Here is a 24,546-nt window from a genome sequence, read left to right on the forward strand (position 1 = left end):
CCCCCATATCCAAATTTTTTCTGGAAGAACCCAATTACAGTTCACATCAAACATCCTCCTCCTAAACTAAAATGCTTGGTGAGTTGATTCATGTTGGCTATTTCCTTCTTTAGTATGATTTAGGGCTTGTCTGAATCAAGGTAAAAGAGTCCAAATTTTGGATGTGAAAAATACTTCTTTCGCTCAAATTCAGAAAAGTTTCAAAAAAATGGCGGCATCCAAAAGTCAAATGGAAATCAAAGATGATTTAGATTTTAAATACAAAATGAAGAGACCGTCTTACAATGATAATGATTTGGAATTGCTCAAAAAATATTATTACAAAGAACTCAACAGGAATCCTGAGTGGAAAGACTACTGGGTTGAAGAAGATACAATTATTCGGTTTTTGAAAGCTCACGTTACGGTTCAAGAGAGTTTAGAAGCATTGATTGTATATTGTGATTGGAGAACCAAGTATGAGGTAGACGATATATCACCAGATGATCCAGATATCCGCAAAGAAGGATCTGCACACAGGGAACTTATCTTGGAGGACCAAACAGACTTTGGTGGACGACCTGTTGTTATTATGTATCCGCATCTGCATGATATGTATCATGGCGATTACCCAAGTTTATATAAATATATCACTTTTCAGATGGAACAGTTGATCTCAATATGTGACCAAGCTGAAAATGATGGCACTTTTTGTTTAGTAGTTGATATGAAAAATTTTGCAATGAAAAATATGGATTATACAGCTTTACGTAAAATTTTCTGGATTTTGAAAAATTGTTATCCAGAACGACTAGGTGTGGCTTTGATTATTAATTACCCTTGGGTGTTTTATGGTTGTTGGGAAATTATCAAACTATGGTTGAATGATGTTACTAGGAGTAAAATTCATTTTTGTTATCAAAAAGAAATGAATGATTTTCTTGATACTAATGCATGTGAAATTGAAGTTTTGAAATAATATATTTCTTTGGTATATCTTATCTGGAATTTTATTTGTTAGGGAAAAAATAAACGTAGTCAAAGTTTGTCATATCTAGCCAGGGAACTACTTACAGCTTTTTGATAGAGTGGATGACACTGGATGCTAATCAAAAATAGTGTGACATTGTAAAAAATGCTCAAAATCAACTTTTTGGAATAACTCTTCTTATCGGCGATCCAAAAAATATCTGCAATTTGATTGGTTAAAAAGAGTACAATATATCTTGTATTTTACATGTAAAAATATAAATTGACGAAAAGATGTTGTTGCATTGTAGCGGTAGCAGCAATCTAACGTCACTTTGCTACAAAAGTGCCCTGCGCTTTTTTCCAACACAAAAAGTGCATTTTTTGGGTCACCGATAAACCAGTTATCAGACATTTGCTCGTACAATATGGAAATATTTTACTCGTTCCGTATTTTCCGTATATTTTCCTCGCCTAAAGGCTCGGAAAATATTGTACGGAAAAATCTCGGAACTCGTAAAATATTTCTCATATTGTACTCGCAACTGTCCGATAACTATTACATATTTTTTGAGTCAGCCATTGAGATTTCACAGGGTAATAGACCTCAACGTGGAGATATGATTAAAAAAAAAAAGTTTGTTATTTGAGTCAAAATTGTGACTGCAGATCAAAAATTATAGTTTTTTTTAAAGTGTAAGCCACACACGATATTGAAAAGTGATCTCTGAATGGGACCTTCTAGACTTGAAAAAGAAAGGCTGAATTTTCCAAAAAGTGTTAAATGTACATACTTTTGCGTTGTTAAATGTACTTTTTTGTGGCTTTTTTGTCGGCCACATATTTTACTCACACTTCATGCTTTAATATATTTAAGTTGAGTAAGCCACAAAATTTCGTTCTTTTTGCAACAGGTAGATAAATTATTCAGCTTAACCATGTATTTTGACATGTAAGCCACATGATGGCCTCATTCTATGAGCAAAATAGTGGACGACATAAAAAATGTCACAAAACAGGGGTTAATTTTTGATTAGCATCACTGGATAGACTGGATGACACTGATAAGTGACCAAGTGTAATGCTGGCAGACTCCAGTTTTTGGCTTTCCTTGAATACGTAGAAAATCCATGCTACTAGATATAGTCAGTCTCTTTTTGGAGGAAAACAAACAGAAAACCATGACCAATGGACAATGCTTTCCAAAGTTTGGGAGTATTTTCATGTTTTTAGTATAGTTTATAAACTTTGATTGGGTTTTAGAATATATTTTATTGTTTTGTTGTTTTTGTTTTTGTTTTTTTTCTTAAAATGGCGATATCCTCTAGTCTACTCCACTGGACTCTGGGTAGTTTAGGTATAAACTTATTTCGCCAACAAAAATCATAAAAAAGAAATAAGTTTATACCTGAATTAGACTCTGGGTGCCTTCAAATAGCAAAATTATTAGAAAGCAAACTATTCATTTTTATGTAAACTTTTAAATATAACTCGAGCTTAAAATATGCCAGGAGAATAGTATCTCTGAAAAGTTGCTTTGTTTACTAAAGAGAGAATACAGTAAAGAAAGATATTCATCTATTTTTTGATGAAGAAGCTCTGAGGTCTAAAAGAAATACTAAAAAGGTTGAGCTAAGTTGGTTTAATATTTTTTCAAGTATCTTTTTTCTGTTTGACTAGCATTTCAATTTTGGTTTACAGTAAAGAATTATTTTCTTTTCACTCTACCAAGGAAATTAACTACAATTACAAAGATTTTTTCAAGTTTGTTTTTCTAAATTGAAATTTATTTATTGTTCACTCAGGTTCACTACAATATATCTATATATTTTAGTAGCATTTAAACATGAATGTTCATTATCACTACATATAAAAGCATTTGAAAATAAAAATAAAGGTTAAAAAATAGTGAAAATGCAAACATGATAAAAGTATTAAACTTTTTTAAATTTCTATGATTATATTTTTGGTGGTAATTTTATGTATCAACTTTATAGTATTTTATCTTGATTTTTCACATTTTTGTAAATATCACTTTGTAATTATTTAAATGAAATTGCGGTGTACAAAAGTCTTTTTGATTTTTAGGTGTTGTAAGATTCTGTGTAATTAAGTCAATTCAACTAAAGGATAGAAAAGTATAAATTTTGCTGTTCCTCCTTTTTCTTTTATTAATAAGCACTATCACTTCTTCACGACATGTCTTCCTTTGTTTACAGGACAGACACCTTATATTTGTGTTTTATTTTCATTCAAAAGTTTGTCAGTGTTATGATATAGCATTGCCTTCTCTATGTGATTGTGATCCATGGGAAAAGTATTTTCTGTCTGGAAGTACAGTTTTTAACTCTTGCCAGCTCTTGCTAATTCGAACTAATTCTCAGTTTCAGTCATATAATAATTTCTATGATTCGAACTAATTCTCAGTTTCAGTCATATAATACTTCTAGATTCGAACAATTCTCAGTTTCATCATATAATACTTTCTATGATTCGAACTAATTCTCAGTTTCAGTCATATAATACTTTCTATGATTCGAACTAATTCTCAATTTCAGTCATATAATACTTTCTATGATTCGAACTAATTCTCAGTTTCAGTCATATAATACTTTCTATAATTCGAACTAATTCTCAGTTTCAGTCATATAATACTTTCTATGATTCGAACTAATTCTCAGTTTCAGTCACATAATACTTTCTATGATTCGAACTAATTCTCAGTTTCAGTCATATAATACTTTCTATGATTCGAACTAATTCTCAGTTTCAGTCATATAATACTTTCTATGATTCGAACTAATTCTCAGTTTCAGTCATATAATACTTTCTATGATTCGAACTAATTCTCAGTTTCAGTCATATAATACTTTCTATGATTCGAACTAATTCTCAGTTTCAGTCATATAATACTTTCTATGATTCGAACTAATTCTCAGTTTCAGTCATATAATACTTTCTATAATTCGAACTAATTCTCAGTTTCAGTCATATAATACTTTCTATGATTCGAATCTTTCTGTTATTCTAACAAATGAGACTTCCAGTTCGAATTAGCAAGAGTCGATTGTAATCTAATTTTTGTGTTACACTGTACAATTTGTAATAGTTGTCACACGGTACCGAGTACAATATGGGATATATTTTTCAAGTTCAGATTATATCTTATATTGTGCCAGTAAAAGTGTGATAACTGGTTTATCAACAAACTTTTCTCTCTCCACTTTTGTGTCTCTTTGTATTGTTTTTCTCTTCCAATATATTATTATTTTTACTTTTATTTAGATGAAATCAACAACAAAACATTCGACAAAAGAATCGAATGTTCATTAAAAAGATCAAAACATTCTTTTCATAAACTCTTTTGATAAGTCGTTGTGTATTGGAAGCGAAGAGAAAACCTTTCTAAAAACCTTCTAAAACTTTCTAATCTTGAAATTGTACAAAATATGATCACTCGCTTACAAGACACCCCTTTTTTGAACGCGGTCTTGTATTTGTACGGTACAATATGAAATACATTTATGTACGCATTTTTAGCCAATCATCAGATTGCTGATATTTTTCATGTTGATAATAACTAATTATAATCCAACAAACTAATGCACTGCACACTTTTATTTACAGATTATAACATATAAACATAAAATGCACATCACAACAACGACTCACACATTTCAATAATCAAACTAATAATTTTAAAACCCCTGCACCATGAAGAGCACATTATTTTTGTTTTGTTTTGGTTTTGGTCTTGGTCATTTGGTGTTCACACAAGATAAGACAAAGGAGAGTGAACAATGTCCGAATGGTCACTGTAGCGATGGAGAAGAGCATGAAAAGATGAAATATACGAAAAAAGGTTAGACTTTCTGTTGTGTTTTTTTCTCTACTTTTTGCAATGAATACTACAGTTCGCCCAGGTCGACACATGCCTTGTGAGGGGAACTAGGTACTATCACTCTGATACAAGAGTATGGGGAGTAAGCCAGGCATTGCCTGTGGTGTGGTGACGATACTCATAGGTTCAACATCTGCGAAGATGTATGTCCTCCCGTGTAGTTCGAGTATCATCGTCTATACACCAATAACTCTGCCGTGTCGCGAGCTCAGGGTTAGCAGTGTCTGGTAAGCATGGTACCGTCATTCTTCTAATTTAATCCTGCGGAAAAAATAATTATTTTGAAGGGGTCGTACTAATAATAAGAGGAAATAAAATACCTTGGAAATTGACGTTGATTGTCGTACTAATAATTAGAGTAAAAGAGATATCAAATCGTATTAAATTAGGGGTTGAAAAATTAAAAACACACTTTTTGGTACTTTTTATTTATTTTTTCTTTCTTTTTCAAACTCTTATTTTGACCAACTTTTCTCTTTTCCTCAAAAGTTTCCAGTTCCTTGAGAACTTTCTCTCTCATTTGACTGTAAAGTTTTGCATTGACCGTTTTGAAAATGAAATCAGCTGGTATCTCCATACCTCCTTGTGGAAGATCGAAAATTAGAGGAAAATTTGACCTTTATCGTACTAAATTAGAGGAAAATCAGAAATTCGTGATCATGGACTCGTACTAATAATTAGAGTTAGATAAATTATTTCATTTTGCCAAAATAATTAATTCGTACTAATTAGAGGACGGATTAAATTAGAAGAATGACGGTAATTTCCTTATCCTAGGGTAGTAGGGCTAGTGATAGGGCCCATTCCGAATGATTCGGAGGGTTCACTTTTCTCTTCTCTTCTCTCATACTACAGTCAACTCTCTCTAGAACCTCAACTATTCGAATCTTTCTATTTCTAAATAAATTGATCCCCTAAGCTAGAGTGGCAAGGAGAGCTTACTCCAGGATCCGCACCTGCCTCCAGGCATCCCCTTGGTGGGGGTGTCTCCATCTCATCTGTTGTTCATTTTAATTTTACATTTTAACATTAAGAGATCTTCTGCTACAGCAGTCTTCATTGCATAAAATCTGCAATTCTAGTCTATTTTCACCCCCAAAGACATATTCTACCAGATTTTTTCTTTCGCAGCTCTATTCAATTGCACAGTCTTGGGGCTCTTAAGTCACAAATAAATATGCAAATATTGTGCATACTCCACCTCCAGAGCACAGAAGGTCCCTTTCTTATTTTAATTTTCAATTTTTCACACAGACTCAACATATTCTCACTTTTAACTCTCTTGGCCCTGGGATTTTTCCAAAAGCCGATTAAAATAAAATATTTTTACATACTCCACAAAATACTTCATTTACAAAATATCCTCTCTGAAAACTCTGAAACATATTATATTCAACAAACTTCGAAACCTTAAAAATTCTAAAACTTCACATAATTTCGAACACTTTGAGGGGTCCATCAATTTCATCCACTGATATTTTACAAATTACATAGCTGTTTTAGGATAACGATCGCAAATGTCCCGAAATATCACACCAACTTTATCCTACCGGGAGTAATCCTGGTTGGATACTGGATGATGTGATATTTTATAAAAGATAACATTCTCATTCATATACACAAATAGAATGTTACCTTCTTTCCAACAAAGAATAGTCTCCATAATTCGAATCTTCGAAGAATATTATTGGTCGCTTGAAGATCGAATTAAGGAGTCAACTGCATTTTTTTGCAAGAACGCTGATGTTTAAAATTGTTAATAAGTAACTTTTCTTCAGTACTTTCACCCATTAATAATACTTATATCCATGACGTAATCTTTTATACGGAAACACACGAACACACCGGGCGTTTGCCACCAGTTTTGAATTTAAACAATGAAATTAGTGATAAACGTCCGGTGTTTTTCGTGTGTTTTTTTTTCGTATAAAAGATTACGTCATGAATATCAAGAATTACCTTTTTAGTTTATGTTCCGTATATTAGAATATTCTTCTTCAAAAGGGGAGGATTGAACAATTTTTAAAATGAAATATATGTTATACTGTAACGCGCTAAAGCACTGGGCTCAACTTCAGTGTACGTGTGAAAGTGGAAGGCCCAATTGTAAACACTTTTTTAAAACAGGGTAATGGGCTCTCATGATAATAGAAGGCCGTTGCAAACCCAGGGTGATGGCGCTCGTGATTAAGGAAGGTCCAATTATTGTAAACCCAGGGTAGCCGTTTCAATGTCTTGTTATATTAAGTTACGTAATTTCCCCGTTATGGAAGCAAACGTTCGATTCGCACGTAAGGGATTGCCTCTACAGATTCGAACGTTTGCTTCCATAATGGCGGAAGATATGTAACTTAACATAACATGCAAATCACTATACCTGTCAAAAAATAAGAAAAATAATATTGCATCACAATTTCTTCGTTGTTGGGTCCTCTTCTGGTTAATTTAACAGTTTGTACAGTTAACACTCTCTAATTCGATGCACACCATTATTCGATAATATTGAAAGTCATTGTTAACGAGACACTCTCATAAACAACGCTCTACTATTCGATGCGCTCCATTTTTCGATATATTGAAAGTCACTGTTAACGAGAAACTCTCCAGAACTCTCACAAACCACGCTCTATCGTTCGATATTTTCCCTTGTTCGATGAAATTCTAATTCCCCTTGAAAATCGAATTGCAGAGTATCAACTGTATTAGTCACAGTCAACAGGAATCTTTCAATAACAACGCTCTATTCGGTACGCTCCATTCGATGAAAATCCAAGTCTTGAAAATCGAATTACCTATTCTTATTGGTTCAAAATCTGAATAGAAATTAGACTAAGAATCATCCAGTCTGATTTCAAATGCAATTTTTACTGTGGAGAATTTATTTTCTTGCTTTCGCTTGCTGAAAATTGAAGTTTTTTACTATTTTTTTCTGAAAGGGAGTTTGGAAGTTTACTTACAAGGAGTGCTACAGTTTTGGACAGAAAAATTTGAAATGAGCGCCGCCCCTAATACAACACTCTCTAGTTCGATCTTCAAGGGACCAGAGATTTTCTTCAAATTAAAGAAAGATTCTAATTAAAGAGTATTTCACACCACTTTCTAGCCGAGGGGCCAGTATTCTACTTCGAATTATAGAAAGGTTCTAATAGTGGAAGTTCGAATTAGAGAGAGTTGACTGTATAAGCGCCACATCTAAAATAACGAAAATTAAATAAGCGTCGCGGCGCAACTCGATATAATAGTAAATATAGCAAAAATAGCGATGAAACAAATAGCTCCCTTAGCTTTTTGGTCCCAAGCTTCTGGCGGTATAATCTAGGGTTTTTAGCGGGAAGCTAGGAACCTTTAGTGTTTGTAATTTGTTCCGTTTAGAACCTATTATAGATAAAAAGACAAAACAAATAAGCCCTATAAATTTTATTTTAAACATTTTTTGCAGGGAATAAATGGCAAAAGTATTTGGATTTAATTGAAAAGGCGAACAAGAACTACAAAGAATGTTCAACAGATGATTGTTATAGACTCCAACGGCGTTCGGACTTTAAAAACTGGATGGAGAGAGGTATCAGTGAAGAATTATTTGTCAAAGCGAAGGAACGAAATATCGGTGTTCACTATCAAGTTATAGACGGAAAATTGTATCGACAAGATCATTGTATTTTCGAATCAAGGTATAGACATCCGGAGGGGCACTTGATTCAAAAATGACCGTACGCGCGCCCAAAATTAGGCCTTTAAAATCGGACTCTTACAGTGCAGAGAAAGTTTAGCCAAATTTGATTAAATTTGGGCGAAAAATCGACCCTTACGGTGCATTTTCTTGAAATTACTCTACCATTTTAAGGCCAAATATGGTCAGATTTTCCTGATTTTACACCCTTAGAGTCCAATTTTTCGCCTCTTTTCTAATTTCGACCCTTATACAGTGCACTTTGGGAATCTTAGAAAAAGGACCTTAAAGGTCTGACATACGGTAGGTCGTTTACCTTGAGTGCCCCCCCCCTAGAGACAACAGACCTTTCTTTCAAATTGAGTCACGAGCAACACTTACCTCGTTTTCAAAATAATTGCTATGGTAATTGATTCCCTGAGGAGTTCATAAGGAGGTTACTCTATTCGTAAAAGTAGCACTTTAAGACTCAAGGGTTTGATTTAAGAAAAGGCTTTAATTATTTCTTATCTTCTAGACGTTCTATGGCCCGAAAATGTTAAAAGAGTAAAAATTCTCGGGGAGCGCTTATTAGGCCCCTGAGAGTATTCAAACAATACTTCCAACATTCACGACATTTGTCATTTCATTTCGTTTCAGGTGTAACGGGAACGAACATTTCATCTTGAAAATTATCAAACATCTCCCCAACATGGAATTTATCATCAATACACATGATTGGCCAAAGGTCGGTCAAATCTCTTCATAATAGGCCATTTCACAGTCGCAAAACGCAATGGGTAATCAGGACCACTGCGCGCTAATGACGAATTACTATTGGTCCAAAGTTTTGAAAAATTTTGAAGATTTTTGTGAAGAAGCCTTTCCCAAGACGATATTGGACGACGCACCGTAAGTTGGTCTAATGTCGACACCCCTCATCTGACTCCGACACCCCTTACTAACTCCGACAGCCCTCATCTAATTCCGACACCCTTCTTTAGAGTTGAGAATGACAGGAAGGTCAAAATCGCTGCTTAGTGTAGTAGAGAGAAAAAAAATCTGACCTTCCTATTATTGCTGTCTCTAAAAAAGGGTGTCAAAATTAGAAGATGGATGTCAATATAAGACCAACTTACGGTATGGGAAGTTATGTTCGGTCTGTTCTTTTGCCCATCTGGCACACAACGTTGTTTCAACGTTTATTTAACGTTCACAACGTCCATATAACGTTAGATGAACGTTGAAACAACGTTGTGTGCCAGCTGGGCGCGGAAAACGTACACAAAACTCTCAACTGTTCGTTTGATTTCTTCTTCAGGTTCGGAAGTGGGATGAAAATCTACCAGTGTTTTCATTCAGCAAGGTATATCTTATTCTTCCCCGGGGGGGCACTGGGTTTGCGGACTGACGGTATGTGCGGGCCAAAAATTGGCTTTTTAGATTGCACCCTTACAGTGCAGCAAAAATAAGTGAAAATCATACCCTTAGAGTGCATTTTCCCCCAAATTTCCGATCCCTTTCGTGCAAAAAATGGTCAAAATTCTAGCATTTTTGGTCAAAATATCTAGGTTTTTCAAGAATTTTCTGAAATGTCTACCCTTACAGTGCGTCTCTAGTTTTTCCAACCCTTACAGTGCATTTTAAACACATTGGAAAAGGTACCCTTAGGACCCGCACATACCCGTCAGTCCTTTTGCCCAGCTGCCCCCCCCCCCGGGTATTCTTCAGATACGCTACATGCTACTATTCTTCCTGGACTTTCCTGCTAAAAAGTGGACGCCACGGGGTTTTTTTCTTGTTTTTTTTTCAGTCAACCCATATTTCCTCGAACCTTAGTCCTTAGATCCCCTCTCAATTTTTCAATTTTTTTGAACGTGAAGGTGAAATTTGAGGTAATGTTTAACTTTAAATAACCAAACTCCCTGTTTACTCTGGAAAAGGTTCTTTTTCAAGTTATTCAGAAGTATATTGGGCTCTTCCAGAAAATGCCCGTACATGGGGGGTGGAGGATATATTGTCCAGGGGTAGCAAAAAATCATCAAAATTACCCTTGTCCGGGGGGTAAATTTGCTCTGTCCGGGAGTAATTTGGGTTGTCCGGGGGGTCAACTGATGTTTGTCCGAACCCGTTGTCCGGAGGGCCAAAAGTCACTTTGTCCGGGGGTTATATCACTGAAAACTGTTATATCCTCCACCCCCATATTCAATTTTTTTCTGAAAAATTCCATTCTATGCTATGCTAGACAAGAATCAACTTGTGTCAATTCCACATAACCAAAAGCTTAATATTGAGAACTACCGAATACTACCAGGCCAATTAATTGCGCCATATTGGGCATATAAAAAGTTTCATTTATTTGGGCCCCTGACGTAATAAGTCATCTTTTAGCCTAGGCTATGTATTATTTGCTAATAGAAAAAGCACTGGTATAGTATTATGGAGCGATGGCCAAGTGGTCAAAGGCGTCAGCGTCTCAAACCAGGGATTTGCAGTTTGAATCCCCGCTCCTTCCAATGTTTCGTTCAGTTCATAGATAGCCGAGCCGGCTGGCCGTGGACCCCGTGAAAACAATCGAAAGACTGTCTAAAATTCCTAGATGACTGGGCTATCCACGTAAAAAATCGACTCTATCAATCTAATTTTTGTTGACTTGAAATGAAAAGTTTATGTCAAAATTAAATTCGTGCAGTAAAACGAGGTCGAAAATCCAGGGTGGTACAAAATCCAGGGTGGTCCAAAGAAATGGGAGAAAAAAATTCAAGGGGGGTCCTTAAAAATTGAAAAAATCCAGGGTGTCACCTTTTAAAAAAAAGATCTCCTCAACATAGGGGGTACAATGTTTTTATGGAATAGCCCAATGTCTCCAGGGTATATATAAAGTTCATTAATTCTTGCATAAATCGCATTGTTGTATTTTTATCTTTTTTTCGTTCCCGACAAACAGACTCCAGACGAACGTGATATTTTGTATCCTGCGTGGACATTTTGGGAAGGTGGTCCTGCCGTATGGCCAATATTTCCAACTGGTCTTGGCCGATGGGATTTAATGTCAGAAGCATTGCATAAGTATGTTTTTATTTTTTCGAAAAATAGCATAAAAGAAAACAGTTTATGTACTCGTCTCTTTGATATTTTTGTCATAATATTTCATCGCCTTTCATAAAGTATTGGATTGCCCTAGGTTTCCTTAGAAAAGTTTTTCTGTCTTTTAAAATGTATTTTTGAAGGGTTGAAGTGTATTTCATTTCCTTTTAAACAATAATTAATTCTTAGTGGCACTTTCTGGTCATGAATGGGTTGACAAACCTTTTCAAGCAAAGATGAAGTTCTTGAAAATGTGTGGATACCCCCTGGAAAATGGCAAAATTTGCAAAAAAACTCTTCTTTTTCACACCTTTAAAGTGAGGGAGGGTAAACTAAAGCCAGTCTTTTACCCCCTGGAAAAATAGAAAACCTTTCCTCTAACCCCCTGGAAAATTCCATTTCGGATTACCACTGGAAAAATTAGTCCACCCCCTGTATGGATATAAAATGGCCCAATATATTTGGAAAATTCTTATCGACGACGATATCGAAAAAATAAGTGTATGAGCGTTTTTCCAAATGGATTTAACGAAAATCAAGACAAGATGCAATATATGCAATGCACGTAACAACCATTAACGGCGCGATCGGCTTTTATGGGGTCTGGTAATGAATTTACAAGGAAATGACGTCAAAATTCTATTTTTAGAATTCATGATATGCACCATTGCAATGTCTTCTACTGACCCAACAGTTGATTGGTTGAAAGTGACGTATTGACTGATTTTACGTCACTTGAAACCAATCAGCTATTGGGTCTATGATGTAATGTCAGAAGACATTGCAATGGCGCATATCACGAATTGATAACAAAGCTTGTCAAGAATTTCAGTTTCATCGAATTCAGCTAATTTAACAAAGAAGTTATTAGCGAGATTATGTATCTGGAATTCTCTACGGCTACGGTTAAAGTGGCGAGGGAAATAGCGAGTAAGGCAAGTAATGGCGGGTGAAAGCAAGTTCGATATTTGACGTACGGCATTATGTCGACTTTGCTTATACGGTGTTTTGGTGTTTTTCCCGTACAGAGCAAAGTAGACAACGACATGTCGCCTTTGGTGACGACCCGTACGGGCAGCCCCGCAACCGTAGCCGTAGAATATCTCCGATACATAATCTCGCTAATGTAATGGTGCATATCATGAATACCAACGCAACCAATTCAGACATTTTGACGTTATTCTTTTTCTAGTAAAGTCGAACCCATTTCCCTCACGCTGTAAAGGTTATTAGGTTAGTAGGTGTCTATAAAAGAAAATTTTTATTTTTATTTCAGAACAGCGCAAAAGTGGACATGGGATCGAAAACATAGCATTGCCTTCTTCCGTGGATCAAGGTAGTTTGAATTTCTTCACTTTTATCAGTGCAGAGACACGCTTTGTATAAAAACTTGAGGCTCAATTTTAGCAAAGATCTAAGAACAAATTAAGAACAGTCTTAGATTTCAGAAACGGCCAAGAAGATGAGGATTTTAACTCTATTTAAAGCTAAAAAAGCGAATAAAGTATGTTAAAGAACATTTTTTTCAAAGTATTAATGCCTGAAAATTTAACGAAAAAAATAAGAACGACCGAGCCTTTTGCCAAAACTATTTTTTCTTATAAAAAAGGCGTGTAGTGTGATCTTTGAGAAACCTAGAGATGCGATTAATGTTATTATGAATACACGTTTTTATAAGAATATTGAACTTTTATGAAGCCTTTGTTGGATGTTCTTGAAATTTTGAGTCGAAGCCTAAAAGTGTTCTTGACTTGTTCTTATTTTCACAATTCTGTTGGTATTATTGTGCAATTTTCTTAAGGAATCGGGTGCTTTAGAGTCTGCGAAGCCTAAAACTGTTCTTAACTTGTTCTTAACATTTTGGCCACCGAACATTTAGCCTTATGGTTCTTATATAGTTTGTTCTTTTAATAAAAATGAAATAAAAACTTGTTTTGTTTTTTCAAAACATCAATCATGTAATCCTAATCCTACAAAGATTTAAGTCTGAAATATTAAATCATCTAAAATGTGCGAATATTGGAATATAATTTTTCGAAATATTAAGTCCGTATGAGAGGTCCTGGAGAATTTAACCAGATAATTTGAAATGAGAATTTCATGGGGTTAAAGGACATCATTTAACTTTTATTCCATATTTTGTGCGGTCACAGCATTTAAAAAAAAAAGGATCAAATTATTCCCCTTTCGGCGTCTCTTGAACACAAACTTTGAGGAATTCTTTTGTCAATTTTGTGTCATAGAGTCTCTATTCTTTATCATGAATATACAGTTAGCTCTCTCTAATTCGAACCTCTGTAATTCGAACTAAAACATCGGACCGCTCAGAAGGGAGATGTATAAATTACGGGATAAATTACTCTCTGTTATTCGAATTTTTCTCAAATTCAAAGAAAATTTTTGGTCTCTTGAAGATGGAATTGGAGGGAGAGATAGGCAGAGAGACAACTATCTTTAAACTACAATTCAAATATAGTCGACTTTCGCTTATTCGAATCTTTCTATAATTCGAAGTTATTCCCAGTTCCCGTCAGGGAGAAACCATCATAAAATGCTCTCTATAATTCGGATTTCTCTGTTATTCGAATCATTAAGATTCCCCTGTTCCAGTTCGAATTAGCGAGAGTTTACTGTAATTATCATTCCATGTCGAATCTTTCATATTTCGAACGTGTTCTCAGTTCCCGTCAGGGAGAAAACCTCTCAAAATATTCTCTATAATTCGAATCTCTCTGTAGTTCGAACAATTGAGATTCTCTGTTCAAGTTCGAATTAGAGAGAGTTAAAAACTGGACTTATATTTTTAGAAAGGAAATTTTTCTTACATTTTTGTTTTGTACTTTTTTTGTCTCAATTTAGGACGAGTCATGAGAGGGACCCTTTGATTTTATTGTCACGTGACAAACCTCACATTGCTGACGCTCGCTACACCAAAAACCAATCATGGAGGTCAAAGAAGGTAAACGGGAGCTTTTCATTGGTTGGTTTCATTTGAAATGGTGTCTTTTCATTGGCCAATCTTTTCTCATCTCGTTTTGCTATTGGTCAATTTATCTGAATTTCTAACCATTTACCCTTAAAGGATTCGTTGTAGTTTCCTTTAAAAAGCCGACGTTTCTCTGGTGAACAATTCGTCAAGAAAACTATTTGCCAGTAAAAAGTGACAAAATTTTTCACTGACGAATTTTCTATAGATACAATAATTACCGGAGATGAAAAACGTCAAAACTGCAGCGCTCTCGGATTTGTGCCTGGAGATCCATGCTATGATTTGTGCCTGCGCCACTAAGGCTACAAGAAAAGGTCTCTCTAAAACAATCAAATATCGTTGCTGAAAGTATTTCCCTTCCAGACGGATTTTCGTCTCTGCATACTCCATTCTTCAATTTCAACGATATGTGTAAAATTATTTTCCGTCATACGAAAAACTTTACTTTGACCATAGTCATTATAAAAACACTGGTCTGGAAGGCTTTTGTCTCTTTATATTTTTAAAAGATGGAGCTTACGTACAAAATTCGATTTATTTTGCAAACTTTTTTGATCATGCGATTAGAAAATAGACCAATCCCAAGAGGAGATTTTGGTAACGTGATCAAAAAGTATGCAAACCGCAACTTTTTGTTTCTAACAAAAGAAAATCGAACAAAAAGCTAAAACAATACATTGCCAGACCGGGGTTTTTTATAATGACTATGCTTTGACAGCTGAAATCTCGACCCCTTTTCAACTGACAATTTTAGGCTACGCTTTCGTGAGTACTACTAGGACCTGCTTTCTCTTCGTTTTTTAGGATTCTTTGGATATGGATCCGGTGGAACCAGTAACCATGGAAACACATTGCCATTATAAGTAAGTGTGAAAAGATTTAATTCAGTGAAGCTGGGTAAACTCATCAAATCTAACTGTCTCAAATAATTTGAGAAATTTCCCTTTGATAGTGCTTACTTTAATACTTTAATACTAAAAGATTTTTGGACCTACCTTAAGGTAGTCCTTTAAATTAACCCTTGTCCGTTCGTCCGTTCGTCCGTCCGTCCGTTCGTTCGTCTGTTGCCAGCTTTTCTCGGGATCGGCTCATTAGTTTTTTCTAACTTTTTGCATAATGATGTAAAATGGCAATACCCAAAATGTGACGGAGCCCGATTTTCGAAAAAAAAAATTTTCCGGTCGCCAGGTCCGGAAATGTCCCGGAAAAAGCGGTTTTTTGGGATTTTCTCGAGATTTTATCATTAGTTTTTTCTGATTTTTTGTACACAGAGGCGTGTTAGTACTACCGAAAAGATGTTGAAAACCGTTTTTCGAAAAAAAAAATTTTCCGGCCTGAAGAACTGGAAATGTTCCGGAAATCGCCGTTTTTCGTATTTCCGTGACACTTTTTCAACTTATTTGACCGTTTTTTTACAGAAAAAGGTTCTCTGTGGTGATACCCAAAACTTTGCATCATTTAATTTTCAATAAGATAATTTGTTCAATCCGGAACTCCTTAAAAATCGCCGGAACAGCCGAAAACCGGCGTAAAACAGATATCCTTTATTTTTTCGAGTTATACTTGACAGATTTTCATGATTTTTTGCACAATGATGCAAAATGGCAATGCCCAAAATGTGACGGAGCCCGATTTTCGAAAAAAAAAATTTTCCGGCCAAAAATACCGGAAATATGCCGGAAAAACTGGTTTTTTGGCATTTTCTCGAGATTTTATCATTAGTTTTTTCTGATTTTTTGATCAAAGATGCGTATTAACAATGCCCAAAAGATGGCCGAGTCCAATTTTCGAGAAAAAATTTTTTTCGGTCGAAAATGCCGGAAATATGCCGGAAATCGCCGGATTTTCATTGGATTTTTTTCTTATAATTGGTTGTTTTTTCATTCAAAAACATTATTAATAGCAATGCCAACCATCAAGCATGTTTCAATTTTCAAAAAAATTCGGAAATATGCCGGTAAAACCAGTTTTTTGACATTATCTCGAATTTAATTTTTGAAATTGAAATGATTTTTTGCAGAAAGATGCGTATTCGCAATGCTCAAATCATGACCGAAAAATTCTTTCCCGGCTGAAAATGCCGGAAATATGCCGGTAATCGCCGTTTTTGCAGATTTTCATTTGGCTTTTTTCTTACTTCTTTGTTTTTTCACACAAAAACATTATTGATAACAAATCCCACCATTAAGCATGATTCAATTGTCAATAAAACTGATTTTTGCAACCGGAACTTTCTATTTCTATTTTCCCTACTCCCCTTCCCTCTTCCCCCATCAACAATCAATGATAAGATTTAATGTGTTATGCATTTTTGCAAAGCGCTATATCGTCTGACTGATTGTTTTCATTTTTCTCCTTATTGCCTTATTATTCAGCTTTCATCATCAGGTAGGTCCATTCAGCATGTTGCTTGTTAATTTTATAGACATATATGTCTTGATATATATTTTGTGAACAGATCCTGATTTTAGAGATCAATCTAAACAGCTGTCAGAAAGCCAATACTTAATTGAAGGTTTTATTTTTACATTTTTGCAAGTGTTCCCGTGTCATATCAGACACATATTTCATATCGGGACAGTGTCTGCCTATTGTTAAATTGTGCTGATGTAAGCAAAAAATGTTTTTCTTTTCCTCTTTCTGACCAATCTTGCTCCACATCCGTGGCAATCCAATGTAAAAAAGCTTGAGAATTAAAAGTGATGAGTAAGCAAACGAAGGTACACTAAGGACCAATAATCGATCATAAAATCCCTTTGCACACCCCTGTGTCACAGACACGGTGTGATCCACGCTCCACTGGCCAAAATTTCGCCCCGATGGGAAAAATACACGACAATTCCGACCCTAAAAGGAAAATGACTAATATCATCCCCATTTGAAACTCAAACAAAAGATATTGCATTCCGAAACCATTCCCACTTGTTTTTTTTGGGCTTGGAAAATTATCATTTCTATCCATCCCATTGGGATTTCGATAAGAATTTCCATCCCTACTGTGGGAAAATTTGAGAAAAACCTGAGCTGTGAGCCAGGGGTATCTTTGCACAAAAAAATTGCACACGGAAGCTATTCTTGCGACTTAGCAGCCTCTATATAGGAATTCTATAATTTGTTTAGTATTTATGGTCGAGAAATAATTTGAAAGTAATATTTCGATTAGCATTCTAGTTTTTTAACATGGTTTAAACTTCTTATTTATAGGCAATTTCACAGTCGAAATGAATCATGGGTAATCAGAACTGATAGCGCCTCCATAACGGCTTCCTGGTTAGCTAGACGTAAAAACACCCAAAAATTCAGACCAATAGAAAGTCTTTGTCAGAGCGTGGTGGTCGCTGATTACCCATAATTCATTGCGACTGTGAAATGGCCTACATGTTTGTTTTTTTATAAGCATATAAAAATCCGAAGACAGGCTCAGAGATGCTTAGCTCGAAAGCTTACCAAGGCTGAAAAAATGCTTGAGGGATGCTTATATCCTAATACTTAATATTGCTTATATGCTACTATACTACTATAATACTGCTTATATCCATACTACAAAGTAGCTTATACTTTTTTCATAGGCTCGAGTCAGTGTAAAACATGCATATGCTTAATTTTCCCCCATATCTGAGTCTAGATATGTTTACAAGTGCAATGCTTATAAAAAAAACATGTATGATGTTAAACGGTGAAAAAGAATGTGGCTATGATTGTTTATTTTTAACCTTCTTTCTTAAGGTACTTGTTCAATTTTCGTGGGGTGGCAGCAAGTTTTCGGTTCAAGCATCTGTTTCTTTGCAAATCGCTGGTCTTTCATGTTGGAAAGGACTGGACCGAGTTCTTTTACGGTGAAATGAAGCCGTGGGTTCACTTCATTCCATTGTCCGTTGACTTGAAGAATATAGAGTGAGTCGTTTTGTATTTTCTTTTCTTTTTAACTACGGTTATCCCGTAAGCTACGTCAAATCTTCCTTCGTTTCGAGCGTAAAACTCCTACTTTTCGGGATATGAGGGCACCGCTCTTGTTTTGAATATTGAATTTCTCCGGATACATCGCATGCGCACTGAGGTTTTGATGAAAAACAATAGAGAGTTTCGAAAGCTGAGCCAATCAGCTGTGTTTTAAACATTCTTTTATTTTAAATCTCTATTGATAAACTTCTTTTGTTAAAATTTCTATTATGTTTAATCCTATTAATAAACAAATTCCCGGTTGGGGTCACTAGTGGCCGCCTATAGCAGTGCCTATAGACCAAGAGTAAGGCCTAAAAGCCTGGAGCTGTCTATTGTGTAGACTAGGTTATCCGGTTATAGAACAAATACAATAAAAACTCTTGAAAATAGACACCAGTAGCGTAGTAGGCCGACCACCACCTTGCGGTGCAATTTTTGAATGTATGGATTTTGGTGCCCCCCCTACCTCTTTTTAAAGTAAAATAGCGTTGTAGAAATGACGTGAGCGAAGCGAGGTAGAACATTTTTTGGGTGAAAACTGATCATGTGTAAGAAAGTAAAGGAGCGCCAAAATTAGTAATCACATGTGCATTTTCCCGACCCTTGCGTCTCTAGGTGCCCCCCTAATAAAAGAAATCGGTCGCCCTAAATACTGCCCTGCCGCCACGCTACTGATGGACACCTCTGATTAGCGGGAAAATTAATTTTTCCTGGCCGTTTCCTAGCCAAGTACTCGTAAAAAAAGTTTCCAAAAAGCGTTCACTCAATGTGCGAACCCTCTGATTACACGTTATTGTTTTTTTTTAAGAAACTAGTTTTACCAAGGAGCCTCAATGTTTCTTAAGAAATCGGCCTTTTGAGCCTTAAATGTTTCTTACATGTTTCTTACATGTTTCTAAACTTTTTGACGTAATCAGCCTATTTTCATGCAAAGAAAAAAAAACATTGTTTTGATTGGAAGATAAGAAAAACCAAATTAAAAAATGTTATTTTCTCATCCTCAGCCTCAGCATGTTTCTTAGATGTTTTTTATTTTTTAAGCATTCTGAGCCTCATGTTTCTTAAAAGTGTGTTTCTTAAAAAAACAACGTGTAGCTGACAAATTCTTTTGCACAAAATGACCAAAACCCCTATTTTGACTTTCCAATTAGAGGACATTGAATATCAAACTGGTCACAGACGTCAATATACACAAACGATTTTTTGAAATTGTCAATTTCTAACAGTTACTAGATCTAGAGTAGTTATTTTCAGTCCACCACAACCACAACTAAATTGTTGTGTTATTAAATGACCTTTTTCCTGTTCTTGTTTATGCCTTAGCATATCTAGATTAAAAATCGTAGGTATTTTAGACTGAATTTTTCTATTTTCGACACCCTTACATGACCTAATTTTAAAAAAGGAGCTGGTAAAACAAAGTTTCTTAAAGTGTCTTCACACTTCTAATTAGCGGAATACTAACCCGTTTTCCCGATGATGTCCACTTACTATCTTTCTCTGTTAAATTCATGATATGCACCACTGGAGAGTCTTCTGAGAACTTTTAAAATTTTCCACCCAATACGTCACTTAAACAATAGAAAAAGTGACGTATTGGGTGGAACAAAAACAGAATAGTTGCATTATTTCGTGAAGTCATTGCAGTGGTGCATATCATGAATTAGCTGAATTTTATGTAACTAAAGTTCTTGACAAGCTTTTATTTGTTATCAATTCGTGATATGCACAACTGCAATGTCTTCTGACATTACATCACGGACCCAATAGCTGATTGGTTGTAAGTGACGTAAAATCACATTATTGTTGGATCAAATGTTGGGTTCATTTGTGCAAGTCATAAAATTGCAACTTTTTAAGAAAATTGTTGGAAATCATGTTGGATGAAGTTTATGATCGCTATCAAACTTTTCATCCAACATTTTTTATGAGATTGACGTCACTTTTATGTTGGTTTCAATGTTGGATGCATTTGCGTAATCATGTTGGATGAAAATGTTTGACGTTTTTGCGCAAATGACTTTTCATGCAACTTTTCGAATTTTTCCACGTGACTTTTCGTCCAACATTTTGTCCAACAATGAATTGGAAATGTTGGATTGAATGTTGGGTTCATTTGCGCCGGCCTTAATGGTGCATATCATGAATAATTCTATTATTGCTTCTTCAGGGAGCTGCTGGAATTCGCGAGACAGAATGATGAAATTGCACAACAAATTATGAACAGGTGAAACTCTTTTTTATGATGTTACCCCTTCAAACCCGAGAGACGTGTATACACGTTCTAAATTAGCCGATATACCAAGTCCTAGACTTAAGGCTTTAATTCCTGACCGATTGATTTTAAACTTTAAAACTGAATGCTTAAACCGAATGATTTTAGAAAGAATATAAAAATACTTTTTTTAATGGTACCAAAACTATTGTCTAACTCTCAAGCTAAAAGTTTTTATGCAAGTTGGAAAATCAAAAAGTGTTACGCGCTAGAAAGGTTAATAGTCAAATGGGTCCCTTTTCACACCCTCGAAAGTCTCTCAAAAAGGTACAAAAAACACAAAAAAGCTAATTGAGTCACGAAAATCGAAATTTCCTCTCTTAAAGGGTTTTCTCTCTCATTTTGGGAAAATTCTCTCTACTTTAGTCTAAGGGTCCCAAAAACGTACAAAACCAGTCTCTCAAAGGCTCGACTTTCGAACTTTGACCCATCACCTTGCAAACGTAGCACCCCTAAAAGATAGTTTGAAGAACTATAATTTGTGATGAATGGATTTTAAATAGGCTTCTATTCATGATATGCGCACTGCAATGTCTAGTGACATTACATCATGGACCCAAAAGCTGATTGTTTGTAAGTGACGTAAAATCAGTCAATACGTCACTTTCAACCATTCAGCTGAGTCCTTGGAAACATTGCAATGGTGCATATCATGAATACACAGATTTCCCATGAAAATGTGTCAAAAGATTTCAAAGGATAATCATAAATGGTTTGAGAGGTTTTGGGCTTATGCCTTCCAGTCATTGGTCCTGAGAAAAACCTCAAAATCTTTTTGTTTGTGTCTTTTCCTAGACTAGAGTCTACTTCTGACTGAACTCTGCTTTTTGATAATTTCTAATGACGCCGAGTCCAGTGAAGTAGATTAGGAGCGTTTGACGAGGTCGCCATTTTGAAGGAAAAAAACAAACAAAACAGTCAACCAAAAAAATTTATTTTAGAGGCTTTAGAATGGGAAAGAAACAAACATGGTTAACACACTTGCCATTATCCTATTTCTACCTTCAAAAGAACAACTAAAATCTGGTGGACTGTAAAACTACATATATTACCGGGGCACTTAATCGCGCCGCCCAGTCTATAAAAAAGCTTTAAGTGGACCCCGGGATAATGTTTCCAATATCATCTCTAAAATGGGCTCTCACAGGGTTCTTCGTCAAAGTTCTGTTATTATATTTTTGTTAAAATTCAATATCTTGTAATTGAATATCTCGATTTTGGGAAAAAGAGTCAAACTAAAAGATTTGGAGATATTGATTAGAATCATTGAAGGAATGTGCAGGCAAAAGATGTCGTCTGATTATCCCTTTGTCAATTTCAAAAATTATTCTATAGACCTTTCCCACGTGATCAATTCTATTACGTCATCTCAAAATTTAAACTTGGAATTTTTAAAAAAGGTTTTTCTTTAACAGGTAGGTAGTTCATATAAAATTGAGTATCTTGTGAAAATTTCAAATTAAAAGCATTTCTCATTGCTTCGCGATAAGGATTTAAAAAATCATGTTTACATGAAAACGAGGCGGGGTATGGAAAATGATCGGAAGCTTAAAAAATAAGAGGGGTTTTGTAGAAAACGAAAGTGAAATATCTTTTGATTTAGTAGACCAAATGGAACAAAATTTTCATGGATTTCTCATTAGTCCAAAATAAACTGAACTGTGATGTTAGATTAATCAAAATCTACATTTTACAAAAGTTTATATTAAAGTGGGTTTCGGGAAAGGTCTATTGTTATAGTCTAAAACTATTTTTATTTCTCAATAGGGGTCACAATTTCATCATCAAGCACTTACGAATGACCGACATTGAGAACTATTGGTTGAAAACATTGAAAAGATACGCTAGTCTTGTGAAATGGGAGGTGAAGAAAGACCCTAAACTAAAAGAAATTCTACCAAAGGAAGACTTGTCATAAACTTGCCAAGTGGACAACATTCTGCTATTATGGGAAAGGACATCCAGTCAAGTAGCTAGATATTAACAATTTTTATTTCTCAATAGGGGTCACAATTTCATCATCAAGCACTTACGAATGACCGACATTGAGAACTATTGGTTGAAAACATTGAAAAGATACGCTAGTCTTGTGAAATGGGAGGTGAAGAAAGACCCTAAACTAAAAGAAATTCTACCAAAGGAAGACTTGTCATAAATTGTTTATAATATTTGTCTGATCAACATTTTTTCTGGTAAAGATGACAGGTGATTGGCGTGTATAGCAGAAAGTGCGCTTACTCAAGGCTGCACCTGACTCTAGGCTCTGTATCCTCTTGTCGTGCCTTTATTTTACGTATTGTACCTTTGTTAAATGTTGGATATACCTTAAGTGGATTAATTTTGGCGGGGATTAGATTTGACGAATTCAGATTAAATCCTCGCCAAAATTTCAAAAATCGGCCATTCGCCAAATTAAATTCCCGCCGCAAATTTTACAAAATTTATCAATCGCCAAATTAAATCCTCGCCAAAATTAATCCACTTAAGGTACTGCGTTTCTATTTGTGCCTTATTTCTTTGTGCCTCTGTTCAAGTATTTGTTTCATTGGGCTTTTCCAGAAATAGTCCGTGCCCCCCCCCCCCCCCCCTGTTGAGGATATCGGATATCCAAAGGGTTAACGGTTTTTGTTCAAAAGTGGATATCCAGGGGGTTAAATATCTACAAGGGAGCGGTAAAGTGTCTTTTCAAGTGAAAAAATACGATATCCAGGGGGTTGAGCATATTTAAGAGTGGATGGTCTTTACTAATAAAGTCGAAAAATCCTCAACAGTGGCGGTAAAGAATTTTTCTGGAAAAGCCCATTTATATCTATAGCGTATGGTCAAGAGAGAGAAGAGAATTGACAAGTTCATGTTTTCGACGAAAGAGATTACTTGTTTGATCCGAATGACATTTTTCTAACTTTCTTTACATTTAAACACTTTTTCCTTTATTAAAACCATTTTATAAATACATGAAGGCTCAAATTTGACAAAAAACTAAGAAGAAAAGCCTGCCCACATATTCGGCCAGCTGTCTGGTTGGTATTTTACAGACCAGAATGTAAAGTTGACTAAAATCACTGACTGATTCTTGATGGTTGATTTTCAAACGAAATAATCTTGTTACAGAAAAAGTTTAGGCTTTGTTTCTTTGCAGACCGGTCTGTAAAATATACGTTGATCAAGAACTACTGGAGATTTCGACTCCAAATTTTCACCACTGATAAATATTAACCATCAAAATTTCAATTTGGTCATGTGGGTGATGAGTTTTTCATAATCTGGTCCCGTGTTTTATCCGAAATGCTCACTTTCAGCATAACCGCTTGGTTGATTTTGCTGAAATTTTGGTTGTAAGCTTTTATCAAAAATTTCAAGTCCTGTTCTTCTTTATACTTACCTTATTGGTATTAAATTTCGAGGAAACGTGTTTCGCGTGTATTAAATTTCGCGATTGCCAGTTTTTGGAAATGTTCGCTTGTATTAAATTTCGCGATTCAATGAATTGGGCATTTAAAAAAAGTGGGAATAAAGCAAGATTTTGCTCGAAACAACGTATTGGGTGTAAACATACCGAAAAGTAGTAACAAAACTAGTGACAAAATAGTAACTAAGTGTAACAAATAATTATTTTAGATTTTCGGCCTATTTTGAAAAAGTTTTTACGTGTATTTAATCTCGTGATTTTGTATTTTTGAAAAATTTAAACGGTATCAAATTTCGCGAAATTTGACCTAAAAAATCGCGAAATTAAGTACCCGCGAAATTTTGTA

At 35.1% G+C, this 24,546-nt stretch overlaps 2 protein-coding genes across 2 annotated transcripts; both read left to right on the top strand.

The window, feature by feature from the left end:
- The first annotated feature begins 208 nt into the window (after positions 1 to 208).
- On the top strand, positions 209 to 958 carry LOC136816401 (phosphatidylinositol transfer protein 3-like). Its single transcript, XM_067072729.1, has one exon. The coding sequence runs from the start codon at positions 209 to 211 to the stop codon at positions 956 to 958; it is 750 nt and encodes a 249-aa protein (XP_066928830.1).
- Positions 959 to 4,573: 3,615 nt separating this feature from the next.
- Positions 4,574 to 23,010, top strand: LOC136816377 (protein O-glucosyltransferase 1-like). Its single transcript, XM_067072707.1, has 11 exons — positions 4,574 to 4,810; positions 8,289 to 8,520; positions 9,159 to 9,246; positions 9,820 to 9,864; positions 11,446 to 11,567; positions 12,862 to 12,921; positions 14,445 to 14,544; positions 15,379 to 15,437; positions 18,301 to 18,468; positions 20,687 to 20,743; positions 22,796 to 23,010. The coding sequence occupies exons 1-11, from the start codon at positions 4,663 to 4,665 to the stop codon at positions 22,944 to 22,946; spliced, it is 1,230 nt and encodes a 409-aa protein (XP_066928808.1). The 5' UTR covers positions 4,574 to 4,662; the 3' UTR covers positions 22,947 to 23,010.
- Positions 23,011 to 24,546: the final 1,536 nt, after the last annotated feature.

The sequence above is a fragment of the Clytia hemisphaerica genome, unplaced genomic scaffold (genome assembly GCF_902728285.1).
Source record: "Clytia hemisphaerica strain Z4C2 unplaced genomic scaffold, Clytia hemisphaerica genome assembly, whole genome shotgun sequence".
NCBI classification, from domain to species: domain Eukaryota; kingdom Metazoa; phylum Cnidaria; class Hydrozoa; order Leptothecata; family Clytiidae; genus Clytia; species Clytia hemisphaerica.

Coding starts and splice junctions, on each gene's coding strand:
- LOC136816401 (XM_067072729.1), top strand. CDS start 209: ATGGCGGCATCCAAAAGTCAAATGGAAATCAAAGATGATTTAGATTTT.
- LOC136816377 (XM_067072707.1), top strand. CDS start 4,663: ATGAAGAGCACATTATTTTTGTTTTGTTTTGGTTTTGGTCTTGGTCAT. Junction 12,922..14,444: donor GCCTTCTTCCGTGGATCAAG/GTAGTTTGAATT, acceptor GTCTCAATTTAG/GACGAGTCATGAGAGGGACC. Junction 14,545..15,378: donor AATCATGGAGGTCAAAGAAG/GTAAACGGGAGC, acceptor TTCGTTTTTTAG/GATTCTTTGGATATGGATCC.